The sequence below is a fragment of the Lactuca sativa genome, chromosome 1, assembly GCF_002870075.4.
Source record: "Lactuca sativa cultivar Salinas chromosome 1, Lsat_Salinas_v11, whole genome shotgun sequence".
Lineage (NCBI taxonomy): Eukaryota > Viridiplantae > Streptophyta > Magnoliopsida > Asterales > Asteraceae > Lactuca > Lactuca sativa.
The window spans coordinates 106,674,850-106,690,185 of record NC_056623.2 but is presented as its reverse complement, the minus strand read 5'-3'; the positions used below and the strand labels follow the sequence as shown (position 1 = coordinate 106,690,185).

Below are 15,336 nucleotides of genomic sequence, written 5' to 3'. Positions count from 1 at the left end.
TACCTATTCATTCCTAGATATTTGAAGAAATTGTTATTAAACCAACACGTTCTCATAAGAAAAACAATTGTAACATATACACATTCATTTTAAGTTGTAATGTATACACATTTATTTTGATAAACATGATGTTTTTCATGAATTATTTGTTTTTACAATCATTTACTGTAATGAAAGGCTATTGGTTGATACATGAGATTCTATAAAAGGCATCCAAGGAGGCATTAGCATGTGTTGCGTTCATTTACCCTATTGGTACACAATATGTAACATCCCGAGTTCAGAAGTGCAAGTTCAGGGTTCAAAGTGTAAATGTGGAAGGGCAACTCGGCGAGTTCATGGGTGGACTCGGCGAGTAGGGTCGCGACCCTAGTCGCGTGTTAAGTGGCCAACTCGGCGATTCGGAGGCTAGACTCGGCGAGTAGGTGCTGAGTGGAGAAAACCCTAATTTCGGAGGATGAGCCCTATATAAAGGACATTATACCCTCTCCCCAGCCTCTTTACCCTCTCTTGAAGTCCAGAAAACCCTAAGGCGCGTTTGTGAGGGATTTGAGAGCATTTGAACCTTGGAGAAGAGATTTTGGAGGAGATCTTGGAGAGTTAAGAGGCTTGGAGCAAGGGGCTTTGCTAAGATTCGGATTTCTCTTCTGTTGGAGCTTCCTTTTGAGGTATTATTTCGTTGCTTGGGCTGTTATTCATCTAGATTCATCATTTTGGAGTATTTGGAAAGATTAGCTTGTGGTATTTTGAGTTTGGAGGTTAGATCTGAGGTTGCTACCTCAGATCTGGAATGGAGAAGGTCTAGAGTGCATTAAAGACCCTATTCTTGAGTGTTTGGTGAAGCCATTTTGTCCCAAACCCTAGCCCTAGAGTGTAAAATGCCTAGATCTCCTTGGATTCACGTAAAGTTTGCCACTTTACGTGATGGATGAGTTGTAGAAGGGTAGATCTATGGTTTGGATCAACTACATGGCCTGGAAGGCTTCTGTATGGGTTAAGATCTAAAGGCACTCGGCGAGTCACAAAGGTGTACTCGGCGAGTTGCTTGAAGATGGGCAGGAACTCGGCGAGTTGGAAGAAGATAGCCTTGGACTCGGCGAGTCTGTTCTTGGACTCAGCGAGTCTGGTCATGAGGTCCTAACCTTCTTCTGGTAGAGCCATGAATCGGCAAGTCAAGGGAGGACTCGGTGAGTTGAGTGCGAGGGGACTCAGAGTTGTTAGACTCGGCGAGTCTCGGGGTAACTCGGCGACTTGAGTCGCGGATTGGGAAAGTTCTGAGCATAGGGACTCGACGAGTCATCGGGTTGACTCGGCGAGTAGAGTCAGTCAGGAGGTTGAGTTTGACTTTGACTCTGACCAAGGATTGACCAGTTGACTTCCAGGGACTTTTTGGTAATTGTTGGCACTTGTTTTGAGTTCAGTGTTGGTGTTGGCTAGTGGTGGAGATCGTATCAGTGGTCGGAGCATCTTGGTCTTATCTTTCAGTCGGCAGTTGCGAGGTGAGTTATCCTCACTATAACAACAAGGTCTAAGGCACCAAGGCCGGCCCTTTATCGGATTGTGATCCGGGTATCGTTGTTATGTTATTGCTTTGCTATGTTTGCATCCTGGTAGTTAGGATGGTATTATGTTAGAGACCTGGTTAAGGTCGGTATCCTGGTATATAGGATGATGCTATGCTAGTGACCGGTTAGGTCGGTATCCTGGTTAGGATGATGTTATGTTATGTGATCTGCTAGATCGGCTTGATTGAATGTGAATTGTTATATGAATGAATGTTTATGTGCACATGGTTGTTGGATTGGGGTTGGGTTGAGGCGGGTCTTGCTTTGTGTTGTAGGCCAACATACCCAGGGCGGACCGGTTGTCCCGAAGGCCCAGCGAGCGGTCCGGATAGGCTGTAGGCCCCAAGAGGGCGGACCAGACGTGCCGAGGCTCGGAGGGTGGACCAGGCCGACTGAAGGCCCAGTGCGGGCGGACCAATCATACTGTAGACTCAGAGAGTGGACCAGGTGGATTGAAGGCCCGGTGCGGGCGGACCAATCACACTGTAGACTCAATATGTATGGCTAGACTCGGAGGGTGGATCAGGTGGACTGAAGGCTGGTGCGGCGGACCAGTCACACAGTAGACCCGAGGTGCATGGTTGTTCTGTGTTCTGTTATGATATGGCATGTATGGTATATGTGGTTGGTATTTTGGGGGTATCTCACTAAGCTTTCGGGCTTACAGTTGTGGTTTAATGTTTTTCAGGTTCTTCAGGAGACCGTGGCAAGGCATAGGAGTGATCGTACCGCTCCTCATGATTTTGTTTTATGATGTGGTTCTGGAAAGACTCTGATAATAATTGTATTGAAACCTTTTTGTAATAACTTTATGAAACTGGGTTGTTTTCGAAAAGTTTAAATTGGTTGAAATTTTTAGAGCGTTACACAATATATTATAAACTACGTGTAAGACTCATGTATTACATGGGTTTATTTATAATAAAAATTAAATATAAAATTCTAAACATTTTAGAAGTTTGAATTTATAAGAAAAATGAAAAAAAATTGAATTATAAAAATTAAAGTGTTTTTTTTCTTTTAAATTTAAAGAAATGATTTGGATAAATAAATAAAAGAAATTAATAAAACTTTAACTTGGTAATTTTGAAATTAGAAGGAAAATTCATTAATGAAATTGATATGCATTTATTATTATATTTAATATTATGTGAAATTTAATAAAATTAAAAACTATAAAATAACATGTGGAATAAAATTTAATTTAGAATTATCATAAAATTACATGTGGCAAAATGAATGAGAATGTGACATGTGGCAAAAAGATTTTTATTTATTATACTAGAAGATATTGAAATGATACATCATTACATACAAACTAATATATATAGTCATTCTAATCAACTTGTAGATTTATTTATCCTTCCTAATAAATGAAAATACTTTTGCCACTTGTCATATTCTCCTTCATTTTGACACATTATTTTCTAAGATTTTTAAAATTGTTATTTTACACTTGTCATTTTTTGGTGATTTCAATTTTTTAAAACAAATTTCCAAAAAATTCTAATGGGTTATATATATTTAAGGTTATCATTTTATTAATTTGATAATAAATTCTCATAAAAGCTTCAAACGATTTGATTTCTTTCATAAAAGCTCCAAAAGATTACATTTTGTTATGGGAAAACATTATTTTATAAAATATTTAATGTTTATATATATTCATATTTTTTATTTTTAATAAACTCATGTAATACACGGGTTTCACATCTAGTTTACTTGATAACAAAATTAAGTTGCATACAAGGATATATTTCTTACACATCTACCATTTAGTCCATAAAAACCTAAAAACGAATTTGTACCTCTAGTGATAACTCACAACTCACATAAAAAATATATTTAAAACGCACTTCCACCTCAGTTATTATCAAACCAATAGGTAGATAAACATTCTCACACGTTTTGGAACAAATAGCTTTTTTTAGCAACATCTTTTATGCTTCTAAACACTAGAAAAAATGAAGGGATAATGACTTAAAAGGGTAATATATTATTTGATTTGTACACATTTGGTCACTGAGTTTTTTTATCGTCCACATTTACGCCTTCAACATGTTAAAATGTACACATTCAGTCCTTATGACCGATTACTCCAGGTTAGCCGGGAAAAATGACTTAATAGGGTAATATATTTCTCATTTTGTACACATTTAGTCCTTAATATTTTTGTACATATTTAGTCCTTAATATTTTTTTGTTTCAAAATAAGTCATTTTTGTTTTTGTATACATTCAGTACTTATGGATGTTTTCTTTAGGTTTTTCTCACAACATCTTACATGGAACAATCATTGATGAAACGTGTGGGGTTGTTGATGTTTATGTGTAATGTCTCATTTTTCTAACAAAAAAATTTCATTTTTAAATAAGGCAAAACTCCCTAATTATAAATCTATTATTAAGAAAAAACGTTTATTCCAAAATATATTTATCAAAAATCAGAGTATTATAAGTAATGCGGAATCCTCAATATTGTTGATGAAAGTGTACAATCATGCATTCTCCTTCCCACAACCAACAATAAAACCTAAAAACATAGACAACTAGGTAAGCACAAAATTTAGTGAGTTTCCCCCAAAATAAACGATACAACAAACGTATTATCATGCATAACGGACCCACACTCATCATACTGGAATACCTTGGCATAATCAATCATCGGAATGGAACGCCAACATGCAACAAGTCCCAATCATTCATCAGACTAGAATACTCAGTGTTTGTTGGCATGTCGCGTTAACCCAACCACTCTTCTCGAGTCTCCATGCCTATAGCTTATAGTCGGCCCGCACCAGGTATCTTGGCCAACTCAACTTATTCCACCGCCAAATAGTTATCCCACATAAGATGTTGTGAGAAAAACCTAAAAAAATCATTCATAAGTACTAAATGAATACAAAAACACAAATGACTTATTTTGCAAAAAATATATATATTAAGGACTAAATGTGTACAAAAATATTAAAGACTAAATGTATACAAAGTGAAAATATATTACCCTATTAAGTCATTTTTACCGGCTAACCTGGAGTAGCCAGTCATAAGAACTAAATGTGTACAGTTTAACAAGTTGAAGGGGTAAATGTGAACGAAAAAAAACTCAGTGACTAAATGTGTACAAATCGAAAAATATATTACCCTTTTAAGTCATTATCCCAAAAATGAACTCCATAATAGCTTTTCAAGAATATATAAAGGTTTTTAAAACATTGGTCCAATACAATTAAACATAAAAAACTATAAAATCTTTAACCAAAAGCAGACTGAACCATATCAAGTCAAGTCAAAATCCATAATCTTTTGAAGGAAAACTATACAACTATTGCTAAAACTAAAGACTCTTGAATACATAATTCTTCCCCATTTATGTAAAGTAAAATATAATGTTATTAGCAAATGATTTCTAGGAATTAGTAAGTCATCAAAATTGTAAAGTTTCTTCAACTAACAAAAATTAACAAAAAAGGGGAAATTTAAATCGTTCAAAGTCTTGCAAAATTACAACTTCAAAGGGATGAAGTTGTAAGTATGATTATGAAAATCCATTCTCTCTCACTCGCTTATCTTTACAAAAATCATCAAAAAAAGATTTGTGAAAATTCCAAATAATTATCTGCAATCTGCTCCAACCGCATCATAAACCGATTTAAACCCGTCTTTTTCTAAACATTCTGCAAGTTCAGCCTACAAAACAGAAAACATAGTATATAAACAAAGGTTGTTTCTTTTTTTGGACTGCATATAAGTAAATGACCAATTTACCCTTTTGTGCAATTTCTATAGCAAAAGGGTATTTGTATATACAAGAGCTCATATTTATGGTGTTAATACATTCTATCCATTGCTTAAAGTCCGCTGCTATTTCAAAAAACACTATTTATTGTTTCTTATTTGGACTGAATATGAGTAAATTACCATGTTACCCTTTTGTGCAAAATCAATAGCAAAAGGGTATTGTATATACAAGAGCTCATATCTATGGTCTTAATACATTCTTCTTACATTCTACCCGTTGCTTAAAGTCCTCAACTATTTCAAAAACACTATTTATTGTTTCTTCTTTGGACTGAATATGATGAGTAAATGACCATTTTACCCTTTTGTGCAAAATCTATAGCAAAAAGGGGTATATATATACAAGAGCTCATATCTAAAGTCTTAATACATTCTTCTTACATTCTATCCATTGCTTAAGCCTTAAAGTCCTCTACTATTTCAAAAACACAATTTATTATTTCTTCTTTAGACTGAATATGAGTAAATGACCTTTTTACCCTTTGTGCAAAATCAATAGCAAAAGGGTATATATACAAGAGCTCATATCAATGGTCTTAATACATTCTTCTTACATTCTATCTGTTGCTTAAAGTCCTCTACTATTTCAAAAACACTATTTATTGTTTCTTTTTTGGACTGAATATGAGTAAATGACCATTTTACCCTTTTGTGCAAAATCTATAGCAAAAAGGGGTATATATATACAAGAGCTCATATCTATGGCCTTAATACATTCTTCTTACATTCTATCTCTTGCATAAAGTCCTCTACTATTTCAAAAACACTATTTATTGTTTCTTCTCTGGACTGAATATGAGTAAATGACCATTTTACCCTTTAGTGCAAAATCTAAGGGTATACCTTTATCTGGGGTATAAGAGCGGGCCCACCATAAGCAAAAGCTGTATAAAGCTGAACAAGAGTTGCTCCTGCTCTTATTTTCTTGTAAGCATCCTCTCCACTAAAAAATATGGTAAAGTCATTTATTTAATAAAATTTATAATTTTAATTAGTTCAAAAAAAAAGACACAAACCTGCTCACACCTCCACAGCCAATCAAAGGAATCCTTCCCTAAAAATATAGAAGAAGAAGAAGAAGAAGAAGAAGAAATATATTGTAAAATGAGTTTTAAGAAAAGGAAAAAAGAAAAAGGGATAATATTTTAGTAGTAAGTGAATTTGAAATGAACCTTTGTTAATATATACATATCCTTTAAGATGTCAGTTGACAAATTAAAAAGAGGCTTCCCACTTAATCCACCACTTTCCTTTGATACAGGATTACTTTCCACTATTTCTGGCCTTGAAATAGTTGTATTTGATATAATCTACAAAAAAAATAATAAATAAATAAATAAAATTTAATAGAATTCATGAATGTTGTTTGAATCTTTTAAAAAAAATATGGAGTTTCTTGCATTGAGAAAAACATACCAAACCATCCAACCGGAGAGCAAGGGCAACCTACATTATCGAAAAGAAACAGATAAGAACCCTAAGATTTTGTGTATGAATTAAGACTAAATGACCGTTTTACCCTTACATTCTGGAAAACTAAGTTCATAATATTCATCCGCTTTAATGTGAGAGGAATTGGGAGGAAAAAGAAGAGGGACAAAAAAGTAATCTTTTCTAGACTGAATAAAAACTGTATGAATTAGACTAAATGACCATTTTACCCTTACATTCCAAAGATTTTAATGATAGGAGGAATTGGGAGGAAAACGAAGGGGGGCAAAAAGGTAATCTTTTCTAGATTCTTTTATAGACTGAATAAAAACCGTATGAAATTAGTCTAAATGACCATTTTACCCTTACATTCCAAAAAACTAATTTCATTGTGTATTCATCAATTTTTAACAATATTCATCAACTTTAACGTGAGAGGAATTGTGAGGAAAAAGAATAGGGGCAAAAAGGTAGTCTTTTCTAGATTCTTTTATAGACTGAATAAAAACCATATGAATTAGACTAAATGACCATTTTACCCTTACATTCCAAAGATTTTATATAAAACCCGTATGAACTAGATTAAATGACCATTTTACCCTTACATCACAATATTCATTATAGTAGGAATGATAGGAGGAATTGGGAGGGAAACCAAGGGTGGGAAAAAGGTAATATTTTCTAGATTCTTCTATACTATGAATAAAAACTGTATGAAATTAGTCTAAATGACCATTTTACCCTTACATTCCAAAAAATCTGATTTCCCCATTAAGTCTCTAACTTTTTTACAAATTTGTCCTCAATTATTTTCTTTTTCCATTTTCCCAAGTTTTGTCATTTTCTCAAATATTGTGTTGCAAATATATACATACCTGTGCTATATCTTCAAGGTCTTGTTTGGACAAATCTGGTGCAATTTTTACCAATAATGGAGGTGGGCCCTCTTCTCCCCACTGCATCTCATCTCGAGCAGCTTGAATCTTTAATAATAACAAACATGTGACGATTATACCCTTTATCTCTCAATTAACAAAAAAGAAATTAGAAATTAGAAATTAGAACCAGAAGTTATTGCTTACCTTCTTGATAAGGTCCTTTAACTGTTTTCTTCCTTGAAGTTGTCGGAGTCCAGGGGTATTTGGGGAAGAAATATTGATTACCTGTAACATGATTAAATATAATATGCAATAAATCAAAAAAGAATTATAAGAGTAATTTCTCAAAATAATCATTTAATCAAGATCCAACTTGAACTTTCACCATTTTATTGGCCATTTAACTATTCTCTATAGTGATTAAACCATTATACCTTTTTTGACCTTAAAAAAAAATAATTAAAAAAAATAAAAGAAAAAAAAAAACATTTTCCCGGATACCCGGTTTTGAAAAAGGGTAAAATATGAAAAAACACAATGTACTTTCATAACTTTATCGATTTAGCCACTAACCATTTATTTTTTATAATCATTATATAATAATTTAGTGGCTAAATTGATAAAATTAATAGTTCAATGGTTAAATTTACAAAATAGTGGAAGGACGTTATGCTTTTCTGTATTTTTTCAAAAAAAAAACATATAATGGTTTAAATGTTTAATCACTACATAAAATAATTAAATGGCTTAATCAATAAAAGACTAAATTACCACTTTCATCACTATGCTCTCACAAAAGATACGGATTAATTCCAGATGTTTCATTTTTTTTGCATAAATGGTCCCCAAAACATAGTTTCATTGCACCACTTGTCCCTGGATCTTTAACTCAAAAGTGTAGCCATTAACAATTAAGTTTATGCTAAATGACTATTTTGCCCTCATTTTCTCTTCTTCATCTTGACTAAATCCACAACTTCTATATATTTGCATTAGCATCTCTAATCTTAAAAACTCCACCAAAATCACATTTTTCAAGTAGGATTATAGGAAGTATTAAATTTATGCTAAATGACTATTTTGCCCTCATTTCCTCTTCTTCTTCTTGACTAAATTCACAGCTTTTATATATTTACAATTTTGCATTGGCAAAGCTAATCTTAGAAACTCCTCCAAAGTCACATTTTAAGTAGGATTATAGGAAGTATTAAGTTTATGCTAAATGACTATTTTGCCCTCACTTCCTCTTCTTCATCTTGACTAAATCCACAACTTTTATATATTTGCATTAATAAAGCTAATCTTAGAGACTCCACCAATATCACATTTTTCAAGTAGGATTATAGGAAGTAATATCATAAGTCAAAAAATATGAATGTGAAGAACAAATCAACAAATAAAAGATGAAAATAGAATAGGGAAGATACCAAATAATCAGCATACTGAGACAACGTATGTACACCTTGTACATAATCTGCAGCAGCATCTTCACTACTTTTATTTTTTCCAATATTAACCCCGAGAATTCCGGGACCCGCTTTCCCTCCAGTTTTGACTTCATCATTTGAAGACACTGAAGTGCTTGATGTTTCATCTAGTTTTCTCTTACCATGTTGAGCTCCTAGCCTTTTTGCAACAGCAACTATTCCTTCACTATTAAATCCACATCTGTTGATTATGGCCCTGTCCACAAAGTCAAAACACGTTGGCTCAAGAAGGGTAAAATGGTCATTTTGTACAAATCAGAAATAAGTATAAATAATTCTCATGAGAGAGATCTCTGTTTTCTTTTACAGTTTCTAATTGTTACAGTTCTCAAAGAAACAGTCATTTTTATATTTACTCGAAAAAGGTAAAATGGTCATTTTGTACAAATCAGAAACAATTTTGAAAATTCTCGTGAGGGCAATCTCTGTTTTGTTTTACAATTTCTATTTGTTACAATTCTCAAAGAAACGGTCTTTGTTACTCGAGAAGGGTAAAATGGTCATTTACTCTCGTTCAGATGGTTCATTCAGTCTAGAATGAGTTATGTATGAACAAAGACTGATTCTTTTTTGTACTGAATGGACAGCTTAAATACGAGTGAATGACCATCTTACCCTTCCGTTTGAAGACGTTAACCCTCCCACTTTCTAATTACACCTTAAGACACTTCTGTTCTCAAGAAGGGTAAAATGGTCATTTACTCTCATTCAGATGGTTCATTCAGTCTAGAGTGAGTTTTGTATGAACAAAAGCTGTTTCTTTTTTGGACTAAATGGACAGTCTAAATAAGAAATGACCATTTTACCCTTCTGTTTCCTTTCTAATTACAAATTAAGATCCTTTTGTATCAAGTCAAAAGAAAACATCCATTAGGCATTGTCTCAATAATTGATGTTTAAGAAATACTTGAGCAAATGACAACATACTTTAGGAAATCAAACGAAAAAACAAACAAGGGCAAATTTGTAAAAAGTTAGGACTTAAAGTGAAAGCCTTATTTCCCTCACTTTCATGCATTAAGTCAAGAAGAAGCACCCTAATCAGGTAAGCTTATATGTGTGTTTCTGTTTGACTTAATACAGTAAGAACAACTCAATGTAGAAAGCCAAGAAAACGAGTCCTAAGTCCTAACTTTTTACAAATTACGAATTTGCCCTTGATAATAGAAAATTTTTGTTTCTCACCCTTCATTTCTCAATCTAAACATACGAGGCTTTGGATTACCATCTTGTGGAATAGGAGTAACTGATCCAACTTCCACAAATCCAAACCCTAATCCAAGTAAACCTTCAACAGCTTCTGCATTTTTATCAAATCCTGCAGCAAGTCCTATTGGATTAGAAAACCTTCTTCCCCAAACTTCAAGCCCTAAAATTTGCTGATCTGGCCTCTTTTCCCGTGGGACCCACCCACGAGCTGCAGCAGAGACAGCTAGGCGATGAGCAACCTCTGGATCCAGCAATGCAAAGAATGGATTTACAACTTTTGTTGCTGAGAATAGCCACCCACTGCATATGAATTGAATTGTACATCAATTAGGGTTAAATGAAGAAAATTGCAATGTGCTTTTAACATCATTTATCAGTAAATCAATGGAAACAGAGTAAGGGATTTAAATACCCGAATGTTGCTTCATCAACAGTGCTAGCGTAAGCGCCCCCAGCTATAACCATGCCAATGGTAGCTCCTGTAAGTAATCTTCCCTAAAATGTAAAATTAATTACAAATTCATAACCCAATACACATGAAAATTCAAATAACTTTCAATTTATGAATGTTTTTGCTATTAGTCCACTGTTGATTGTTTATATTCAAACCGAATACATTCAAATTTGAAATATACTGTGTAATCGTTATTAATGTCTTGTTGCACAGGAAATTGTTCGTACTGATTTTGAGGTGAAGAACACACTCAAAGTCAAATGTATTATTTTCGGTTTTGAATGGAGGTGATGCATACACGTTGCTTGTGTTCTAAAAGGAAGGAAAAGTCACCTTTCGTGAAGAATGAGGAATATTTGGTTTAACAGGAGCAGTGGAAGATGAAGATGAACAATAATGCCTGGGAGCCGCCGTTGATTTGAGCTTCTGTTTCAAACATTCTTTCATGAATCTCAATGCAATTCTTGCCGTCATCTTTCCAAAAAGTCAGCCGCAATACACAATGATTGTGTTCTTCAAGCTCGCGATTTACCTTTTCGAATTTACAGAACTTCCGTCGTTAGCTACGAGTGTGACATGATCAAACCTGTTTGCAATTAGGGAAATAACTGTTCATTTGTTTGTAGGGGGAATTGAAGAGTTCTTACGCTAATATTTTGACGTAGAATATTGTCGGCTTATGGTATTTGCTTCGTGGAAACCCTTGTTCATTCGAAGTAACCTTTTCGGCTAAACTTCACCTTTGCCTAGGGGGTTTATGTTATTTACAATTTTGGTCCTTCTACTTTTTGTTGTATCGAGATCTCTTTTTTTATTATAAAAGTTCATAATTACGGTTCCCTCCCTTTGTCACATGTTAAATATTTATCATTGGAAAATACAAAAAAACAAAAAAAAGAAAGATATATTCACTAGAATGATTAGTGTGTCGTCATAATTAGGGGTGTTCAAAACCGGATATCCGAAAATTCGGATAGTTGATTATTGATATCCGAATCCGTATCCGAAATTTCGGATATCCAAAATCTCGGATATGGATTCGGATATTAAACCGGATATCCGAATTTCATTAGTTTTAAATAAAGAAAATAAACTCTCCAAGAACAAGAACGTTTCTATGCATTTGTTAGGTATACTAAGACTTCATTTGGTCCGGTTAAATGCAAGTTACCTCATGATACCTGAAGATCTTGAGAAATCAAACTCAAATTACTAAAATCAACATAAAAAGGTAACATTTATACCATCTTCACTTTGCGTACCAAGTAAAAATGTTAATAATTTGTCTTTTTGAATTTCAAATGAAAAAACTCAATGCATTAAAACTATTTTTAATAATTTTTTATATTATATATTTCGGATTTCGGATATCTGAAATATCTGAAAATTTCACATTTTAATATTCGTATCCGAATCCGAAAAACCAGATATCCGAATTTCGGGTATCCGAATTTTCGGATATTCGATTTTTCGGATATTTTCGAATCGGATTTTCAGATTTTTCGGATCGGATGTTCGGATGCGGATATTTTTGACCACCCCTAGTCATAATGCTACTTTGTTATGGAGTTAAGCAAAAATATCATTCTAATTATACATATGTCATCACACACGGATGAGAATATTTTTTCTAACTTAAAGCAACACAATTAAACATTCACAAGAAACATTTTGAGAGGATACAATGGTTACATCTAGCTAAGTCATCGCATGTAATAAATGCAATTCCCAATAAGAATTAGATCTTATTTTAAATTTGTATATTCCCTATTCAACTATACATTCATGAGTATAGTTTTTTTTGTTTTTTTTCCCAAGGCATCGATCCCATCATCATGTATTAAGAAATTAAGATTGTTGGTAACTATTCAAGGGGTCGGAGATTCCATTAATTGGTGAAGTATATGATCATTGCAATGTGATTCTTGTAGTTGTTCGATTTCTTTGGTCGTTATTTATGATCTCAATTCAATTGTTTTTACATTCAGCAACATGTGAGTATGTCGTTCCCATATTGATATGAGTGTTGGTTTTGCTGATTGTTAGTGTTGTACCTCCCCACTTATTGTTACTCTAAATTATAAGGAGTGCTAAGTAAAAGAAGACCATGCTTTAAATGAAAAAAAATAGTTCAAAAAAAATATTAATGACGTTAAAGGACTACACGAAGCATTAGTGATTAACACAGCCTTTGTAGTTAAAGAATAATCGAGTAATGACGAACTAGGGGTATGACTTTTCAAGATAAGGCCAAAAACAACTTAGATGAATATGATCTTATGGGCATGAATTTTATTCAATGGGATCATCTGTAGAACATATATGACTTTACTTTTTAGAAATAAGTAGTTTGTTCTTTAATAGGTTTGTACTTGGTTTCATTATTCAAGAAATAACATGACAATTGTGATTTTGTTTATTTCGTTTGTTAGTGTAGCAATTCATTCTTTAGTTCAACATTGTTATATATTATACTTACTATTGTATATTATCATGGTATAACCTATAGAATTTACATATCTATATATCCCTTATAACATACGGAATCAAATCAATTTAGTTCAAGATAATTATTAACATTTTACCATATTAATATGAATTTCTTTTGTTAATAATGAATTGTGCACCAGCCGGTATGCAACCTAATTCTAGAAAACTAGTCCTAAAACCAAAATTAACAACTATTGGAATGTTGGAACCAATACAAAACAAACTAGTTATTTAAATTTTAGAACTAGTCAGAACCGAAGAGAACAATTCCAATAACGTTTACCTACTATCAAAATTTTGAACAATATTTTAGTTAAGCATTAGGAAAATGTAACATCTTAACTTTCTTAATAAGGTTAATAACTTATAAGACTTTACCCTATGTACACATTTAGTTACACAAATGAAAATTAAACTTGTTTAGGTTGTTCAAAAACATTCATATGACGGGTTAGTGTAGGTTTTACCGGTTATATTGATAATTTCAAATTTAAAAAATTAGATGTGCAATACATGGAAATTACATGGGTATTACATAGAAATTAGGATGCTCAAGACATCCATTTACTCTAATATGTGCACACAGATACCATCTTGGAAATTAGGGCACATATTCATCTATATGCACCCACACTATGTTGTCTCCTTGCTTCGTTTAGGGAATCGATACCTCCCTTACACCTAGTTAGGTTACTAGGGAATCGATACCTCCATTACACTAGTTAGGTCACTGTATCCTCCATTATGCACCCACCTTGGTCAATCATACACAGAAAGTGGTATTGTGTAATGGTACTCTTCTATCATTGATGACCACTATAATGGAACATTCTTCTACAAACATCTTATATATTTCAATCCAGATAGAGCATTAGTCTGGGATGTTGATTCCAGTGGAATGGAGTTCCGGAGTTCGACATTTTTCTTGAAAAGCTTATTGGAGTGAAATGTAGCAATGCATGTTTTTCCTTCATTAAAAAACTAGGTAATACAAAACAAAGTTGATTACATTGAGTTTATTGAGTGTGCTTATAGAACAAATAAGAGAAAAAAAATTATGTGGGGTTATATATATATATATATATATATATATATATATATATATATATATAATGTGTGTAGAATTATGATTATATGATGTTTATGTATGTGATAAGATTTTCTTATGATCTGTATAATGAGTGATTGTTATGATTACTCACTAAGCATTGGGCTTACCGTTGTTATTCATGTTTTAGTTGTAGGTCATTCAAGTTCGAGGGGCAATGAGCGAGTTTGATTAGGGGTATTTGGACATTCTCGGGGGCACGACATCTATTTATGTTTATGTTGTGTGTTTTAGTTTCAAAATAAGACTTAATTTCCGCATTTGACAATATTTTTGTGATACGATGTTTTATGATTGTTATGGATAGAACCCTTATTTTGGAATTGTTTTACTTTGATTTTAAAAAAAAAATAGTGGATTTTTGGGAGGTTAAATGTAATGACCCAATTTTTTCACTCTAAACATTATAGGGATTATCAGAGTTTTGTATAAATATACGGAATTCTATATCTCAAAAACACTTAACATCCCATGTATCATTGGGTTTACAATAAAACATAACTTTAAAATTTACAACAAGTAAATACTAAAAATAAAAAGTACATCTAGTCCAAGTCCTCGTGCTCCTACCTCCTCTTATACAACCACTACATGAACCTGTAATACACGAAAAATATACAAAATCAGACCACAGGTCTAGTAAGTTATATCATACTCTATCTTCGTGCAATCATACTCTACATCAATCTTTAGTATGCATACTCTTTAATTCTAATCTTGTCTTCCCATATTCATACTTTATCTCACCTCATGTTTTCCATCTCTTCTTGTAATTTTCTCTTGATCTATCTTCATTTATCCTAGCCTCTTCTCAGGCTCATCTCATTCTTTCGTCTCATCTCATGCCTTCTCCTACTATATCTTTACCATTACTCATGTCTAACGCCCGCAGATTCAGGCTAGTCAATTTAGAG

At 33.0% G+C, this 15,336-nt stretch overlaps 1 protein-coding gene across 2 annotated transcripts; it reads right to left on the bottom strand.

Moving 5' to 3' along the window:
* Positions 1 to 4,916: 4,916 nt before the first annotated feature.
* On the bottom strand, positions 4,917 to 11,577 carry LOC111879290 (dihydroorotate dehydrogenase (quinone), mitochondrial). 2 transcript variants are annotated; one of them, XM_023875745.2, is made up of 12 exons: positions 11,472 to 11,577; positions 11,158 to 11,356; positions 10,783 to 10,865; positions 10,347 to 10,670; positions 9,102 to 9,357; positions 7,879 to 7,959; positions 7,672 to 7,779; positions 6,782 to 6,811; positions 6,538 to 6,675; positions 6,382 to 6,419; positions 6,209 to 6,308; positions 4,917 to 5,254 (listed from the first exon to the last, which is right to left on the bottom strand). In XM_023875745.2, the coding sequence occupies exons 2-12, from the start codon at positions 11,296 to 11,298 to the stop codon at positions 5,180 to 5,182; spliced, it is 1,374 nt and encodes a 457-aa protein (XP_023731513.1). In that variant the 5' UTR covers positions 11,299 to 11,356; positions 11,472 to 11,577; the 3' UTR covers positions 4,917 to 5,179. The 2 variants fall into 2 exon arrangements, with proteins under 2 accessions (XP_023731513.1, XP_042758057.1); XM_042902123.1 differs by having other exon boundaries at positions 11,158 to 11,519.
* Between the last annotated feature and the right edge of the window lie 3,759 nt (positions 11,578 to 15,336).